Source organism: Oncorhynchus nerka, linkage group LG13 (genome assembly GCF_034236695.1).
Source record: "Oncorhynchus nerka isolate Pitt River linkage group LG13, Oner_Uvic_2.0, whole genome shotgun sequence".
Taxonomy (NCBI): Eukaryota; Metazoa; Chordata; class Actinopteri; order Salmoniformes; family Salmonidae; genus Oncorhynchus; species Oncorhynchus nerka.
In genome coordinates this window covers 61,378,743-61,391,971 of record NC_088408.1, presented here as the reverse complement: position 1 = coordinate 61,391,971, position 13,229 = coordinate 61,378,743, and the positions used below count along the sequence as shown (strand labels likewise).

At 42.6% G+C, this 13,229-nt stretch overlaps 1 protein-coding gene across 5 annotated transcripts in view; it reads left to right on the top strand.

Annotated features, from left to right (window-relative positions):
• LOC115139780 (cytosolic carboxypeptidase 1-like) overlaps window positions 1–13,229 on the top strand; it is a 41,822-nt gene that overhangs the window by 7,590 nt on the left and 21,003 nt on the right. For 4 of the 5 annotated variants that reach the window (XM_029677548.2, XM_029677547.2, XM_029677546.2 and 1 more), the window contains 4 exons: window positions 6,450–6,517; window positions 9,905–9,968; window positions 10,360–10,506; window positions 10,688–10,819. In XM_029677548.2, the coding sequence (XP_029533408.1) occupies window positions 6,450–6,517; window positions 9,905–9,968; window positions 10,360–10,506; window positions 10,688–10,819 (411 nt within the window). Of the gene's footprint in view, window positions 1–5,733; window positions 6,008–6,449; window positions 6,518–9,904; window positions 9,969–10,359; window positions 10,507–10,687; window positions 10,820–13,229 lie in introns of those variants that run through there. The other variant, XM_029677549.2, reaches the window with a different exon arrangement.

The following is a 13,229-nucleotide window of genomic DNA, read 5'->3' as shown; positions in this document are numbered from 1 at the left end:
TATACATCAAATTCCTTATATTAAGCAGACATGACGGCACAATTTTCTTGTTCTTTTAATTTACGGACAGCCGTGGGCACACTCCAACACTGACATATTTTACAAACACAGTATTTGTGTTTAGTGAGTCCGCCAGACCAGAGGCAGTAGGGATGACAACGTGTTCTGTTGATGGTGCGTGAATTGGACCATAATGCTGTCCTGCCTGAGCATTCAACTTTTGGGTGTCAGGGGAAATATATGGGAGTAAATGGTACATATTTTCTTTAGAAATGTAGCGGAGTAAAAGTAGTCAAAAATATAAATAGTAAGTACAGATACCCAGAAACTACCTAAAGGAAAGATTCACCCATTTTGAATGTTGCATTGTTTTTTGTGCATCTCTGACTGATGTTCTATTGATTGTTGGCATTTTCATGTGTATCTGAGCTATTCACTTTTAAAGCAGGCAGAAATAGAGCTGGTATGATGACTTTTGCATCATACCGGTTCTGTTTCTGCCTGCTTGAACGGCACTAGCTCAGATGCACATGAAATTACCCCCCGGGAATCGATAGAATATCGCTCAGAGATCCACAAAATAACATTCAAAATGGATGAGTCTTTCCTTTTTTAAGTAGAACTTCAAAGTATTTTTACTTCGATATGTTACACTACTGATTTACAATTCTGTATGTATTGCGATTCTATACTGCGTTTTTATTGCGATTCGATGTTCCAAACATATTGCTCACTGTGTCTGTTGCAGAAACGAGGGAACATGAGAGAACTATTTTTGATCAGTCATGGAAATTAAAGTGCTGAATCTTGTCTCGCCATTTAAAAAGCAAGATGGAGAACAAGTTATAGGAAAAATACCGCCGTTTTGGTGTAGCTACAGCTAATGTTAATTACCTAGCAAATGTTACAAAATATATACAGTACCAGTCAAAAGTTTGGACACGCCTAGTCATTCAAGGGTTTTTCTTTCTTTATTTTTTTACAATTTTCTACATTGTAGAATAATAGTGAAGACATCAACACTATGAAATAACACAAATGGAATCATGTAGTAACGTGTTAAACAAGTGAAAATATATTTTATATTTGAGATTCTTCAAAGTAGCTACCCTTTGCCTTGATGACAGCTTTGCACACTGTTGGCATTCTTTCAACCAGCTTCATGAGGTAATCACCTGGAATGCATTTCAATGAACAGGTTTGCCTTGTTAAAAGTTAATTTGTGGAATTTCTTTCCTTAATGCGTTTGAGCCAATCAGTTGTTGTGACATGGTAGGGGTGGTATACAGAAGATCGCTCTATTTGGTGACATGCCAAGTCCATATTATGTCAAGAACAGCTCAAATAAGCAAAGAGAAATGACAGTCAATCATTACTTTAAGACATGAAGGTCAGTCAATGCAGAAAACTTCAAAAACGTTCCGTTTTAACGGTCAGGACACGTGTGGCTTCGTTCCCAGAACCAATGGGAAACTAAAAACGTACGTTCCCACAACTTCTAAGAAACCAAATGTGCTAGCTGGGCTGTCACTAAGTTCATTAGTCAGCAATGTGATACTGTGTGTTGCTGATCTGAGCTAGGTAAGTAACTAACTTGGCTAGATCGCTCTTCGTTCTAAGCTCATAGCCTGTTAGCAAATCTTGACTTTTAGCTTTACACCAGTTTACAATCATCACATTATACATTTGGTTGTTGCTCAAATAGGTTTTCACCCACAAACACAGCATGTTTTTATTATGGAAATCCAGTCTTCTAGAGAGGAAATGCTGTCTCAAAGCAGTGGTGCAGGCTGAAATGTGAGCTATCTCTCACTCTCTCGCTCTCCCTCTTTCCCTCCCTCTCTCTCAGTGGAACGTCCCTCTTGCAGGGATATCAACTCTATGGTACTCCTAAACCCTGCACTCACGGCACACTACAGCTCTAATCGGGCTCGGCCTCCGGCCACACCCTGTCACAGCCAGCCCCACTTGGGAGACGTCCACACAGTCCTCATATACAGTCCCCAATAGGAGAGAGGGAGAAAGAGAATAATGACTGCTGCAGTATCAGACGCAACAGGCCAACTGCCTCCTCTGTCTTTCTCTCCGCGCCTGGGCCTCGTGCTTGCTGTCTGTATAGGCGGGCACCTGGCTGGAACGCAGCCTGGTCTACCCCGTCCACCTGTATGTCTGGGCTGCTTGAATGCTGAGTAGGTGGAGTGAAGAGGGGAGGCTGGGTAGTGTAGTAACCTTCTAGGATTGGTCACACGTCACAGTGCCTTAAGAGTGCAGGGGGAGGTGCTACGAGCTGTGTCCTGGTCTGGTGGTTGGGCTTGGGGGCGATTAGCATCAGTGTACTCCAGGCTGTATGGGGGATCCTTGAAAAAGAAAATAGAGCCACACTCTAGGAGCTCAGATGCAATAATTGAATAACCTAATAACCAGTGTTTTCACAGACAAGCTGTCTTCATCGGGGTATAATGACAAACACTGCAGGTCACTAGTTTTATATAGTTTCAAACCACACACACAGGTGTCTGTAATCATGGTCGGGTGTGGCTGGATATCATTGGTTAATTTACAGATCTAAATAGAAGACTGAAGGGAGCTAGAGTCTTTAAATTAAAGATCCAGGCAGCCTCTCCTAGGGAGGGTGACATGTTCGATGCCGATATAACGTAGGGACTAAATAGTGGTTTGCTTCCAAAAAGTGGGCCTCAACTGGTTACGTCGAGTTTTTGCACATATTTGTGCTACGATGCTCAGAGATTCGTACTTTTAATTCATACTTTGTTTTACCCACAATTTAAAATAAAAAAAATGAATAACTGCCTTAGTGGAGCTCGTGATAACACCTTTGATTGGGATTTGTTTCCCTGCATGGGAGTGTTTGAAGGATCTACATTTGTAAGTGCCATTGCATTGAGCATATCCATTTCACTTGTAGTTTCCATCCAGTAGAGGCGTAAATAGACGTTGTGCGGGGGTATTTTGGGGTGGTAAATCAGAGTTTGCTAATTGATCTCTGAATTTTCTGCCCCGTGAGAATACGACCAAAGGAGCTTCCGAAAACACATTACTGTCATCGGATCTTAGGATGTGAACGATTCCCTTAATTTGTTCCGAGCACTTTGAATAGCGGATAGTAAGAACGCAAGAATGCTTATTTTTGCGAGACTGTCCTTGACTGTTGATTTTGTCTCCCCACACCAGACGCGCTCAGAACACGCAGGTTGAAACTCTGAACCAATTATATTAATTTGAGGACAGGTCGAAAAGCATGAAACATTTATGGCATTTATTGCTGTTGCTAGCTCATTTGTCCTGGGATATATACATTGGGTTGTTATTTTACCTGAAATGCACAAGGTCCTCTACTCCAACAATTAATCTCTCCTCCTTCAGGCTTCTTCTTCTTTGGACGTTATATAGCAATTGGCAACCAACTTTAAGGTGCATTAGCACAACCGACTGGGCTGGAGGGGGAACCTCTGTTCATCTTTCAATCACTCACATGGGTATTATGTTCCTAAAAACCAATAAGCAGATGGGAGAGGCAGGACTTGCAGTCCGTCGAGCTTCACAAATAGAACCAATTATTTTAGCCCCTGGCCATGCAGACGCTCGCGAGCAGTGTGGGTGCAATGATTGAATAACATGTATGTCTGGTCAGCATGTTAGGGTCAGGTTGAGGAAGAAAATGGTCCATGGCTTCAACACCGCCCTCATGAGGAACATTTGTGTATAACGACTCAACATCAAAAGTAACTAACAAAGTATTCTCAGGGAGAGGATCAAGAGATTCAATATTAGAGACCATACTGCTGCTGTCTTTTACAAAGGACGGGCGCTGTTCTGCGAGTGATCTAATAAGAGTCAACGAAAGTCGATAAAGGGGCCGTTACTCCATCAATGCCCGTTACAATAGGGCACCCAGGAGGTTTTGTAACATTCTTGTGTAATTTCTGCAAAGTATAGAAAGTGACAATTTTAGGGTGTTGAATAGCCAAAAAGTATATTTTTGGGGGGGTGATTTGACCAGAACTTAAATACCCACCTAGGATAGTAAAGATGGTGTTCTGAAATTGGGAAGTAGGGTCACTTCTGAGTTTCTTTTAAAAAAAGTATTGTCAAGCTGACACTCATTTACATACTGGAGGACGAGTACTACTGTACTGCAGTGCCATGCAGCAACTGTAGTGCAGATCTACTACAGGTAGCTAGCTACTTTGAGCAGTTTGTGAAGTTACTGTCTAAAGGAACAAAGGTTTCTCTGGACTCTGTATATCTCGTACTGGCAAAACTAAAACCGCTACTCTACAAATAAAATAAAGTTGCCAAAAGTTGAACTGGTTTCTGAAGACAGTGTTTAAAAGTAAATAAATAGTGTAAAGCCCACTGTATTCTATTTTGCTTTAGAATAATACCTCATTAACCAATAAAAACCCTTGTATTGGGTAGTGCTTGTGTAGGTAACACAACATGGGAACCATAATACTGGGTAGTTGTTGCCCTTAAACACAGGCCCGCGAACAACTGAGGCCACTCATGAGTTCAGATTTTGAACATCGCAGTATGCCAGTGGAAGGGAGGACAGTAGCAGGTGACCCAACTGGTTTGAGACTACTCTGTCCCATTGTAGCCAATTCAGTTGCAGTCATTCTGTTACAGATTTTTTGTTGTTGACATTCTGTTACGGAATGACACGTTTTAAAATACTTAAATCATAAACTAAATTGTTATCAGTAAAAACAATTACATTATTGGTAGGTCTACCTTGTTACTTCTGTGAACTTTCATTATCCTCCCTCATGAATGAGAGAAATTTGAAAATATCTTCAATTTAAGTGTTTTTGGAACAGAATGGCAAGACAATACTTTTTAAACTTACAGAAGGCATATGACTTCTGCAACATTCAATGTAAATGTTAATATTAGTTGGCAAGGATCTTAACTTCAGCTTGATTGTGTTTTGATTGTGTTTTGAATACCTTTTCTGGTAGATGTTTTCTAAGAGCCCCTTTTCCGTCTGCTTGACCAGAAATCAAAGCAGTTGCTTATTCCAAATTTTAGGATGAAAAATGGTTGAAATAATGTATATATTCCTCAATTTCTCAAACATATAGACTCTTAGCTTTCAGTTGACAGGCTCCTATGAACTTCACATGTTGGTGCTCCATGGGTCCTTTTACATGGAAATGGACCAAACTTATGTTGTTTTGGTTTTGAGGGTCAACGGTGAGCCATTGTTTTGTTTTCTAGGAGCTTTAAAAAGTCCGGTGTGATAGAAATGATTTTAGAGATCACTTTTCGCACAGCTACTGAGAGTCGAGTTGTGCTTGTGCGTTTGAACTCGCTAGCTGCTCCAGTGCCGAAACCTGATTTTGGAAAGTGTGTTTTATTTATGAGCCTGTTTCACACATTCCATTTCCATATTCCCATTCATCCCGGTGTTCATTAGGTCTGCTCAATCAAACACTCCATCAAACCTCTACTGGCCTGGGTGGTGTGGCTAGCATCCACACCAGCAATATGTCTCTATTTCATGGGATACGAGCTGCCCTGGGTGCTGCTGACTTGAGTTATATTTTGTTTGCTTTCCTGGACTTTGTTATTTCTGTTAGTTTCTACTAGGGCCCTCAAACTCAACTCTGGCCCTCTCAGCGAGTTCCGCTGCATGTTTTTGTTGTTCCCCTCTCATCAGGAACCGATTTAGACCTAGGGACACCAGGTGGGTGCAATTAACGACAAGGTAGAACAAAAAAACAGCAGGCTCCGGACCTCGTCATGTTGGTGTTTGAGTTAGCTCTATGTTGGTTTTTAGTGCTCTTTTTGTGCGCGTGTGTAAGAGCGACAGATTGATGTGGTAATTCTCTGTGATGGGCAAGTCCCCTTGGTGTTTTTACTAATTATTGAGGTGCTGTCGCAGGAAGTTTGCGGGGGTTTTGTGTCCATCCATGTGGTAAGACTGTTTCAGAGAGAACCTGTGGCAGGCAGTGGCGTATTTTTGACTTCAACGTATCATACGGTAGGAACATTTAGCCTCTTTCTAATAATTGTGAAATATATCCGCCCTGTCCCTCCTGTAAATTACGCCCCCGAGGAAAACACTAAAAGGAGAGAAACGAGGGGTAGTAATGGGGGTTAGGGTCAGACTGAGAGAGGGGCAGAGCCCTCTTTCTCAAAGAGAGGAGTATGTTTCACTCTTCTACAGCAGCAGCAAATGGATTTCACAATTTCTGTAAATGGAAACGTTTAATGTACTGTACATGCTATTTATATTTGCTTATACAGTATTCACTTTCACTTTAAAATCAGGAATTCTGCTATTTGGTTAAGAAATGGCATGGTAAAAATGACAACAATATAACTAGGCTAGTCATTACTATAGTAGCCTATTAACAGTAGCCTATTAAACACTAACATGTCGAAGGGAAACGTAATGTAACTTAAGTCCCTCTGTGTTTCAGAGAAGACACGGAAGGAGATCATGTCCAAGGGCTCCAGTGGCATGGAGGTCATCCTGGCAACCTTAGAGGTGAGTTTACATCCCGTTCCGCTATGGTGTTTAATATAGTCTCAGAAATCGAGCACACATGTCGCTTGGGTTGCGTTTGCACAGGCAGCCTAATTCTGAACTGTTGGTCTTTTGACCAATCAGATTAGCTCTTTTGCCAATAATTAGGCAAAACATCAGAATTGGGCTGCCTGTTTTTAATTTTTTGATTTTTATTTAATAACGCCACATTCTGCTACTGTACAATACCCCAACATCCTAAGCAGAGGGCATAAGGAGACAAACACATTAATGAAAAGGAATATCGCTGAGTAGCCATTTCTCACTATCGTGCCGACCCAAACCAAACTGAGCTGGCTCTGATATTTTTAGCAGGGTTCCAGCAACTGTGGTGGATGTGTAACCGGGCTGGAACAGTACGGTACGCTCGGCTCTGCTCGGCTCAGTAGTGTGAAAAGGGTACAGCTCACTTATAACAAGGACTATCAACGTCATGGTGTCCTAAAAGTATTGGAAATAATAGTCCTCACCGAGATGCAGTCTACATGGCACACACTTGGTTTCGACAATGGCTTTTATATCTCGCCATCTAGTTATTCTCCCCATGTACTTATAAATCATTTGATGACAGATCAATCGCTTGCCTCGAAGCGAGCATAGAAGCATAGCTTGTCTGGTAGGCTCGTGTCACTGGGCAGCTCGTGGCTGGGTTTCCCCTTTGTAATCCGTGATAGTTTGCAAGCCCTGCCAAATCCGACGAGCTTCAGAGCCGGTGTAGTAGCATTTGATCTTAGCCCTGTATTGACGCTAGTTCCTGTTTGATTGTTCGTCCGAGGGCGTAGGGGGATTTCTTATAAGCGTCCGGGTTAGTGTCCCGCTCCTTGAAAGCGCTAGCTCTAGCCTTTAGCTCAATGCAGATGTTGCCTGTAATCCAGTGGTCACCAACCTTTTCTGAGTCAAGATCACTTTCGGAGTCAAAAAGCAGACCAAGGGCTTAAACAGGGCTTACAAAAACGTAAGCCTATGCAACATTAACCAATTAAAAACACTTTTGTAGCAATGAGGTTTGTGCAGTAGGTTGTAAGCCCAATACATTATTACTGCATATTGCTGCATATACTTGAATTGCCCTGCCAATGTTGTTCTTCTCAGACCATTTTGAAATCAAATTTCTACATTTTACGTATATGACCACACTGGTAATATAGAATTTGTTGTATTACTTGTGAGAAACAGCGGAGTGAGCATTTATTTTTATTTTTATTTTTCACTGGACTGGTAGCCTGCATCTGATGTTCAGTTTGAGGGGAGGGAGGGAGCATCGGTGAGGCTGCCTCTTACCCGACTCTGGTTGTACCGTGAGTGGAGGGATAAATCAAATTAAATGTATTTATATAGCCCTTCGTACATCAGCTGATATCTCAAAGTGCTGTAACACGCATGGCTTATAAAAAAGTGTTGACAGTGCTGAATAACAACTTAAACATGACCTTACTCATAAAAACAGCAGCTTTTTGCTGATTCGTTGAGTCTCTCTCTAGTCATCGTTTTACATTTTTTTTGCAATCTTATATTATCAACTCTTGTGTTTGAGGCTTCTTTTCACAGTCTATGGCAGTGCAGACACATTGATCTGAGCAATCTGATTGGCCAGCGGTAGGCCTATAAGTGCACTTGATTTGCTCTCTGGGCCTGTCAGGTAGCCAGAGTTCTACCTTCAAAATGGGAACACTTTGCCTTCCCGGCGCTAGGGCTGCTGAATCAAGTGCACCTACCACCAACCGCGCAAATCAAATAAAAACATTTGGAACGCAAGGCTTTCTCGTTTGTTTTTTTTACAGAAATGTTTGGTGATCAACTAGGAATGCCTTGGAGATCAACCAGTCGATCGCGATTGACCGGTTGGTGTCCACAGCTGTACTCCATTGGTTCTGGTTGGGATATGTACGTACGGTCACTGTGGGGACGTCGTCGATGCATGCACTTATTAATGAACCCGATGACTGATGTAGTAAACTCCTCAATGCCGTCGGATGAATCCCGGAACGTTTTCCAGTCGTTTTGGCAAAACAGTCCTGTAGCTTAGCATGCGCTTCATAGGACCACTTCTGAAATGAGCGTGTCACTGATACTTCCTGTTTTGATTTTCTGCTTATAAGCAGAAATCCGGAAGATGGAGTTATGGTCAGATTTTCCTAATGGATGGCGAGGGAGAGCTTTGTATGCATCTCTGTGTGTGGAGTAAAGGTGATCTGGATTTTTTTTTTTCTCTAGTTGCACAGGTGACATGCTGGTAGAAATTTGGTCAAACGGATTTCAGTTTTTCCTGCCTTAAAATCTATGTGCATGAATGGCTGTTTGTTTTTTCTTAGGGTTGCAAAAGAGGGAATATTACTGGTAACTTTCAAAGTTTACCAGTATACCAGAATTATGGTAACTTTCGAGGATTCTATGGAATTTATCACATGACATATAGTGGCCTTTTTGGGTACTTCACATTGTCATGTGTCTGTAATTCTCTGGCCCTCTGTGTGGCCCTATCACATGTAAAATATATATACAATAAAAAATAGAATGACAAAGCTCTAAAGCATAATCCTAAATATAACCCATCAATTTAGTGTTTATAATGATGGTTTCGGCATGAAATATTATTTCTATTTTTACACCCTTTTATTTATTTTATATGTCTTTGTTGTTAGAGGGTTTCCCAAAAACACATCTTAGTTTTTGCCTCACAGCCGATTCAAATGATCAACTAATATTCAAGCTTTGATCATTTGAATCAGCTGTGTAGTGTTAGGGCAAAAAACTAAATGTGCACTCCTTGGGCTCCCCAGGACCGAGTTGGGGAAACACTGTTGTAATTGCTTTGCCACCAAACTGGGGGCAGTTATCAAAAAATAAAATAGATGGAAGATTTGCAGCGTTAATAAGAAATAATGCCATTGTTGATTAGATGTTTGTTTTTTTCATGAACAAGGTTATTTTCTCTAAAACTATATGGTCTGTTCACGAGAAACTCATGGACAATATGGACACCTATATAAGGAAAATATACTTTAATAACTTAAAAAAAAAAAATCATATAAAGTATAAATGACCAAAGTTACCATAGATTACCTGTGGTCCTCTGTAGCTCAGTTGGTAGAGCATTGTGCTTGCAATGCCAGGATTGTAGATTCGATTCCTGGGACCACCCGTATGTAAAATTTATGCTTTGGATGAAATCACATGTTAAATGGCATATATTATTATTATTATTATAATGACCAAAATTACCAATGTTACCGGTAGTTTAGCAGCCCTAGTCTGTCTATGTGTGTGCACACATGTATGAATGTGTTTGTCATTGCTCACATGTTATTTTGTGTTGGTAATACCCAGCATGCTCTCTGTTTTTGATAGAACACACAGGATCTGCAAACTATCCTGAACATTCTGTACATTCTGAATGAGCTGTTAACTGTGGGTAAGTGGTAACCGCTCTTTAACTGCATAATGGGAACTAACAGTTTCCTGTTTGACAGTGTCTTGCTCTCTGATTTGATGAGTGTCAGATTGTCTTGGGTGGAAACAGTGCTTTGGTTGGGTAGATGGTGTGACTGAAGTGGTGGTTTGTTAGGCTATGTTTACACAGGCTGCCCAATTCTGATATTTTTCGACCAATCGGATCAGCTCTGAATAAGATCTGATGTGAAAAGATCGAATGTGATTGGTCAGAAGACAAATTAGTGGAATAAAATATCAGAATTGGGCTGCCAGTGTAAAACTGTGGCGATTGATTGACTTGTGGAAACTGAGATGGTTATTTGTACATTTGTGGAAGCTGTGTTAATGATAGGTGTATGTGTGTGTCCCAGGTGGGGGGCGCAGGGTTGGTGTGTTTGTGTCCAAGGGGGGCACAGGCATTCTGCTGCAGCTGGTCCTCAGTGGCAGTAAAGAGTCTCCCCCCAGCGAGGAGCTCATGCTGCAGCTCCACTCACTCCTGGCCAAGGTTGGACCAAAAGGTACAATATATATATATATATATATATATATATATATATACACAAACACACACTGTATGGGTACTCTACCGCTGTAACAAGAGCCCTAACATAGTCATTCAAACTTCTACCGTAAACCATAATCCCTACCACAAACAGACAAATTCTCGCATGCACACTCCCTCTGTCTCTCTTTCTCCAGACAGGAAGTTTGGTGTGAAAGCCCGTCTGAACGGAGCTCTGAACGTCACTGTGAACCTGCTCAAACAGAACCTGCAGAACCACAAGCTGCTGCTGCCCTGCTTGCAGGTTCTACGGGTCTACTCCTCCAACTGTAAGTGTCCACATACTTTTGGTCATGTAGTGTGTGTGTGTGTGTGTGTGTGTGTGTGTGTGTGTGTGTGTGTGTGTGTGTGTGTGTGTGTGTGTGTGAATAATCAAATCAAATCTAATTTTATTTGTCACATACACATGGTTAGCAGATGTTAATGCGAGTGTAGCGAAATGCTTGTGCTTCTAGTTCCGACAATGCAGTAATAACCAACAAGTAATCTAACTAACAATTCCAAAACTACTGTCTTATACACACAAGTGTAAGGGGATAAAGAATATGTACATATTGATATATGAATGAGTGATGGTACAGAGCGGCATAGGCAAGATACAGTAGATGGTATCGAGTACAGTATATACATATGAGATGAGTATGTAAACAAAGTGGCATAATTAAAGTGGCTAGTGATACGAACTGGTCAGTTTTGATGTATTACATAAAGATGCAGTAGATGATATAGAGTACAGTATTATCAAATGTAGAGATTTGTATACATATGAGATGAATAATCCAAGAAGTGCAAAATAATGGGTATGTAAACATTATATTAGGTAGCATTGTTTAAAGTGGTAGTGATATATTTTACATCATTTCCCATCAATTCCCATTATTAAAGTGGCTGGAGTTGAGTCAGTGTGTTGGCAGCAGCCACTCAATGTTAGTGGTGGCTGTTTAACAGTCTGATGGCCTTGAGATAGAAGCTGTTTTTCAGTCTCTCGGTCCCAGCTTTGATGCACCTGTACTGACCTCGCCTTCTGGATGATAGCGGGGTGAACAGGCAGTGGCTCGGGTGGTTGTTGTCCTTGATGATCTTTATGGCCTTCCTGTGACATCGGGTGGTGTAGGTGTCCTGGAGGGCAGGTAGTTTGCCCCCGGTGATGCGTTGTGCAGACCTCACTACCCTCTGGAGAGCCTTATGGTTGTGGGCGGAGCAGTTGCCGTACCAGGCGGTGATACAGCCCGACAGGATGCTCTCGATTGTGCATCTGTAGAAGTTTGTGAGTGCTTTTGGTGACAAGCCCAATTTCTTCAGCCTCCTGAGGTTGAAGAGGCGCTGCTGCGCCTTCTTCACGATGCTGTCTGTGTGGGTGGACCAATTCAGTTTGTCTGTGATGTGTATGCCGAGGAACTTAACTTGCTACCCTCTCCACTACTGTTCCATCGATGTGGATAGGGGGGTGTTCCCTCTGCTGTTTCCTGAAGTCCACAATCATCTCCTTAGTTTTGTTGACGTTGAGTGTGAGGTTATTTTCCTGACACCACACTCCGAGGGCCCTCACCTCCTCCCTGTAGGCCGTCTCGTTGTTGTTGGTAATCAAGCCTACCACTGTTGTGTCGTCCGCAAACTTGATGATTGAGTTGGAGGCGTGCGTGGCCACGCAGTCATGGGTGAACAGGGAGTACAGGAGAGGGCTCAGAACGCACCCTTGTGGGGCCCCAGTGTTGAGGATCAGCGGGGTGGAGATGTTGCCTACCCTCACCACCTGGGGGCGGCCCGTCAGGAAGTCCAGTACCCAGTTGCACAGGGAGGGGTCGAGACCCAGGGTCTCAAGCTTGATGACGAGCTTGGAGGGTAGTATGGTGTTAAATGCCGAGCTGTAGTCGATGAACAGCATTCTCACATAGGTATTCCTCTGGTCCAGATGGGTTAGGGCAGTGTGCAGTGTGGTTGAGATTGCATCGTCTGTGGACCTATTTGGGCGGTAAGCAAATTGGAGTGGGTCTAGGGTGTCAGGTAGGGTGGAGGTGATATGGTCCTTGACTAGTCTCTCAAAGCACTTCATGATGACGGAAGTGAGTGCTACGGGGGGGGGGGGGGTAGTCGTTTAGCTCAGTTACCTTAGCTTTCTTGGGAACAGGAACAATGGTGGCCCTCTTGAAGCATGTGGGAACAGCAGACTGGGATAGGGATTGATTGAATATGTCCGTAAACACACCAGCCAGCTGGTCTGCGCATGCTCTGAGGGTGCGGCTGGGGATGCCGTCTGGGCCTGCAGAGGGTTAACACGTTTAAATGTTTTACTCACCTCGGCTGCAGTGAAGGAGAGGCCGCATGTTTTGGTTGCAGGCCGTGTCAGTGGCACTGTATTGTCCTTAAAGCGGGCAAAAAAGTTATTTAGTCTGCCTGGGAGCAAGACATCCTGGTCCGTGACGGGGCTGGTTTTCTTTTTGTAATCCGTGATTGACTGTAGACCCTGCCACATACCTCTTGTGTCTGAGCCGTTGAATTGAGATTCTACTTTGTCTCTATACTGACGCTTAGCTTGTTTGATGCCTTGCGGAGGGAATAGCTACACTGTTTGTATTCGGTCATGTTTCCGGTCACCTTGCCCTGATTAAAAGCAGTGGTTCGCGCTTTCAGTTTCACGCGAATGCTGCCATCAATCCACGGTTTCTGGTTTGGGAATGT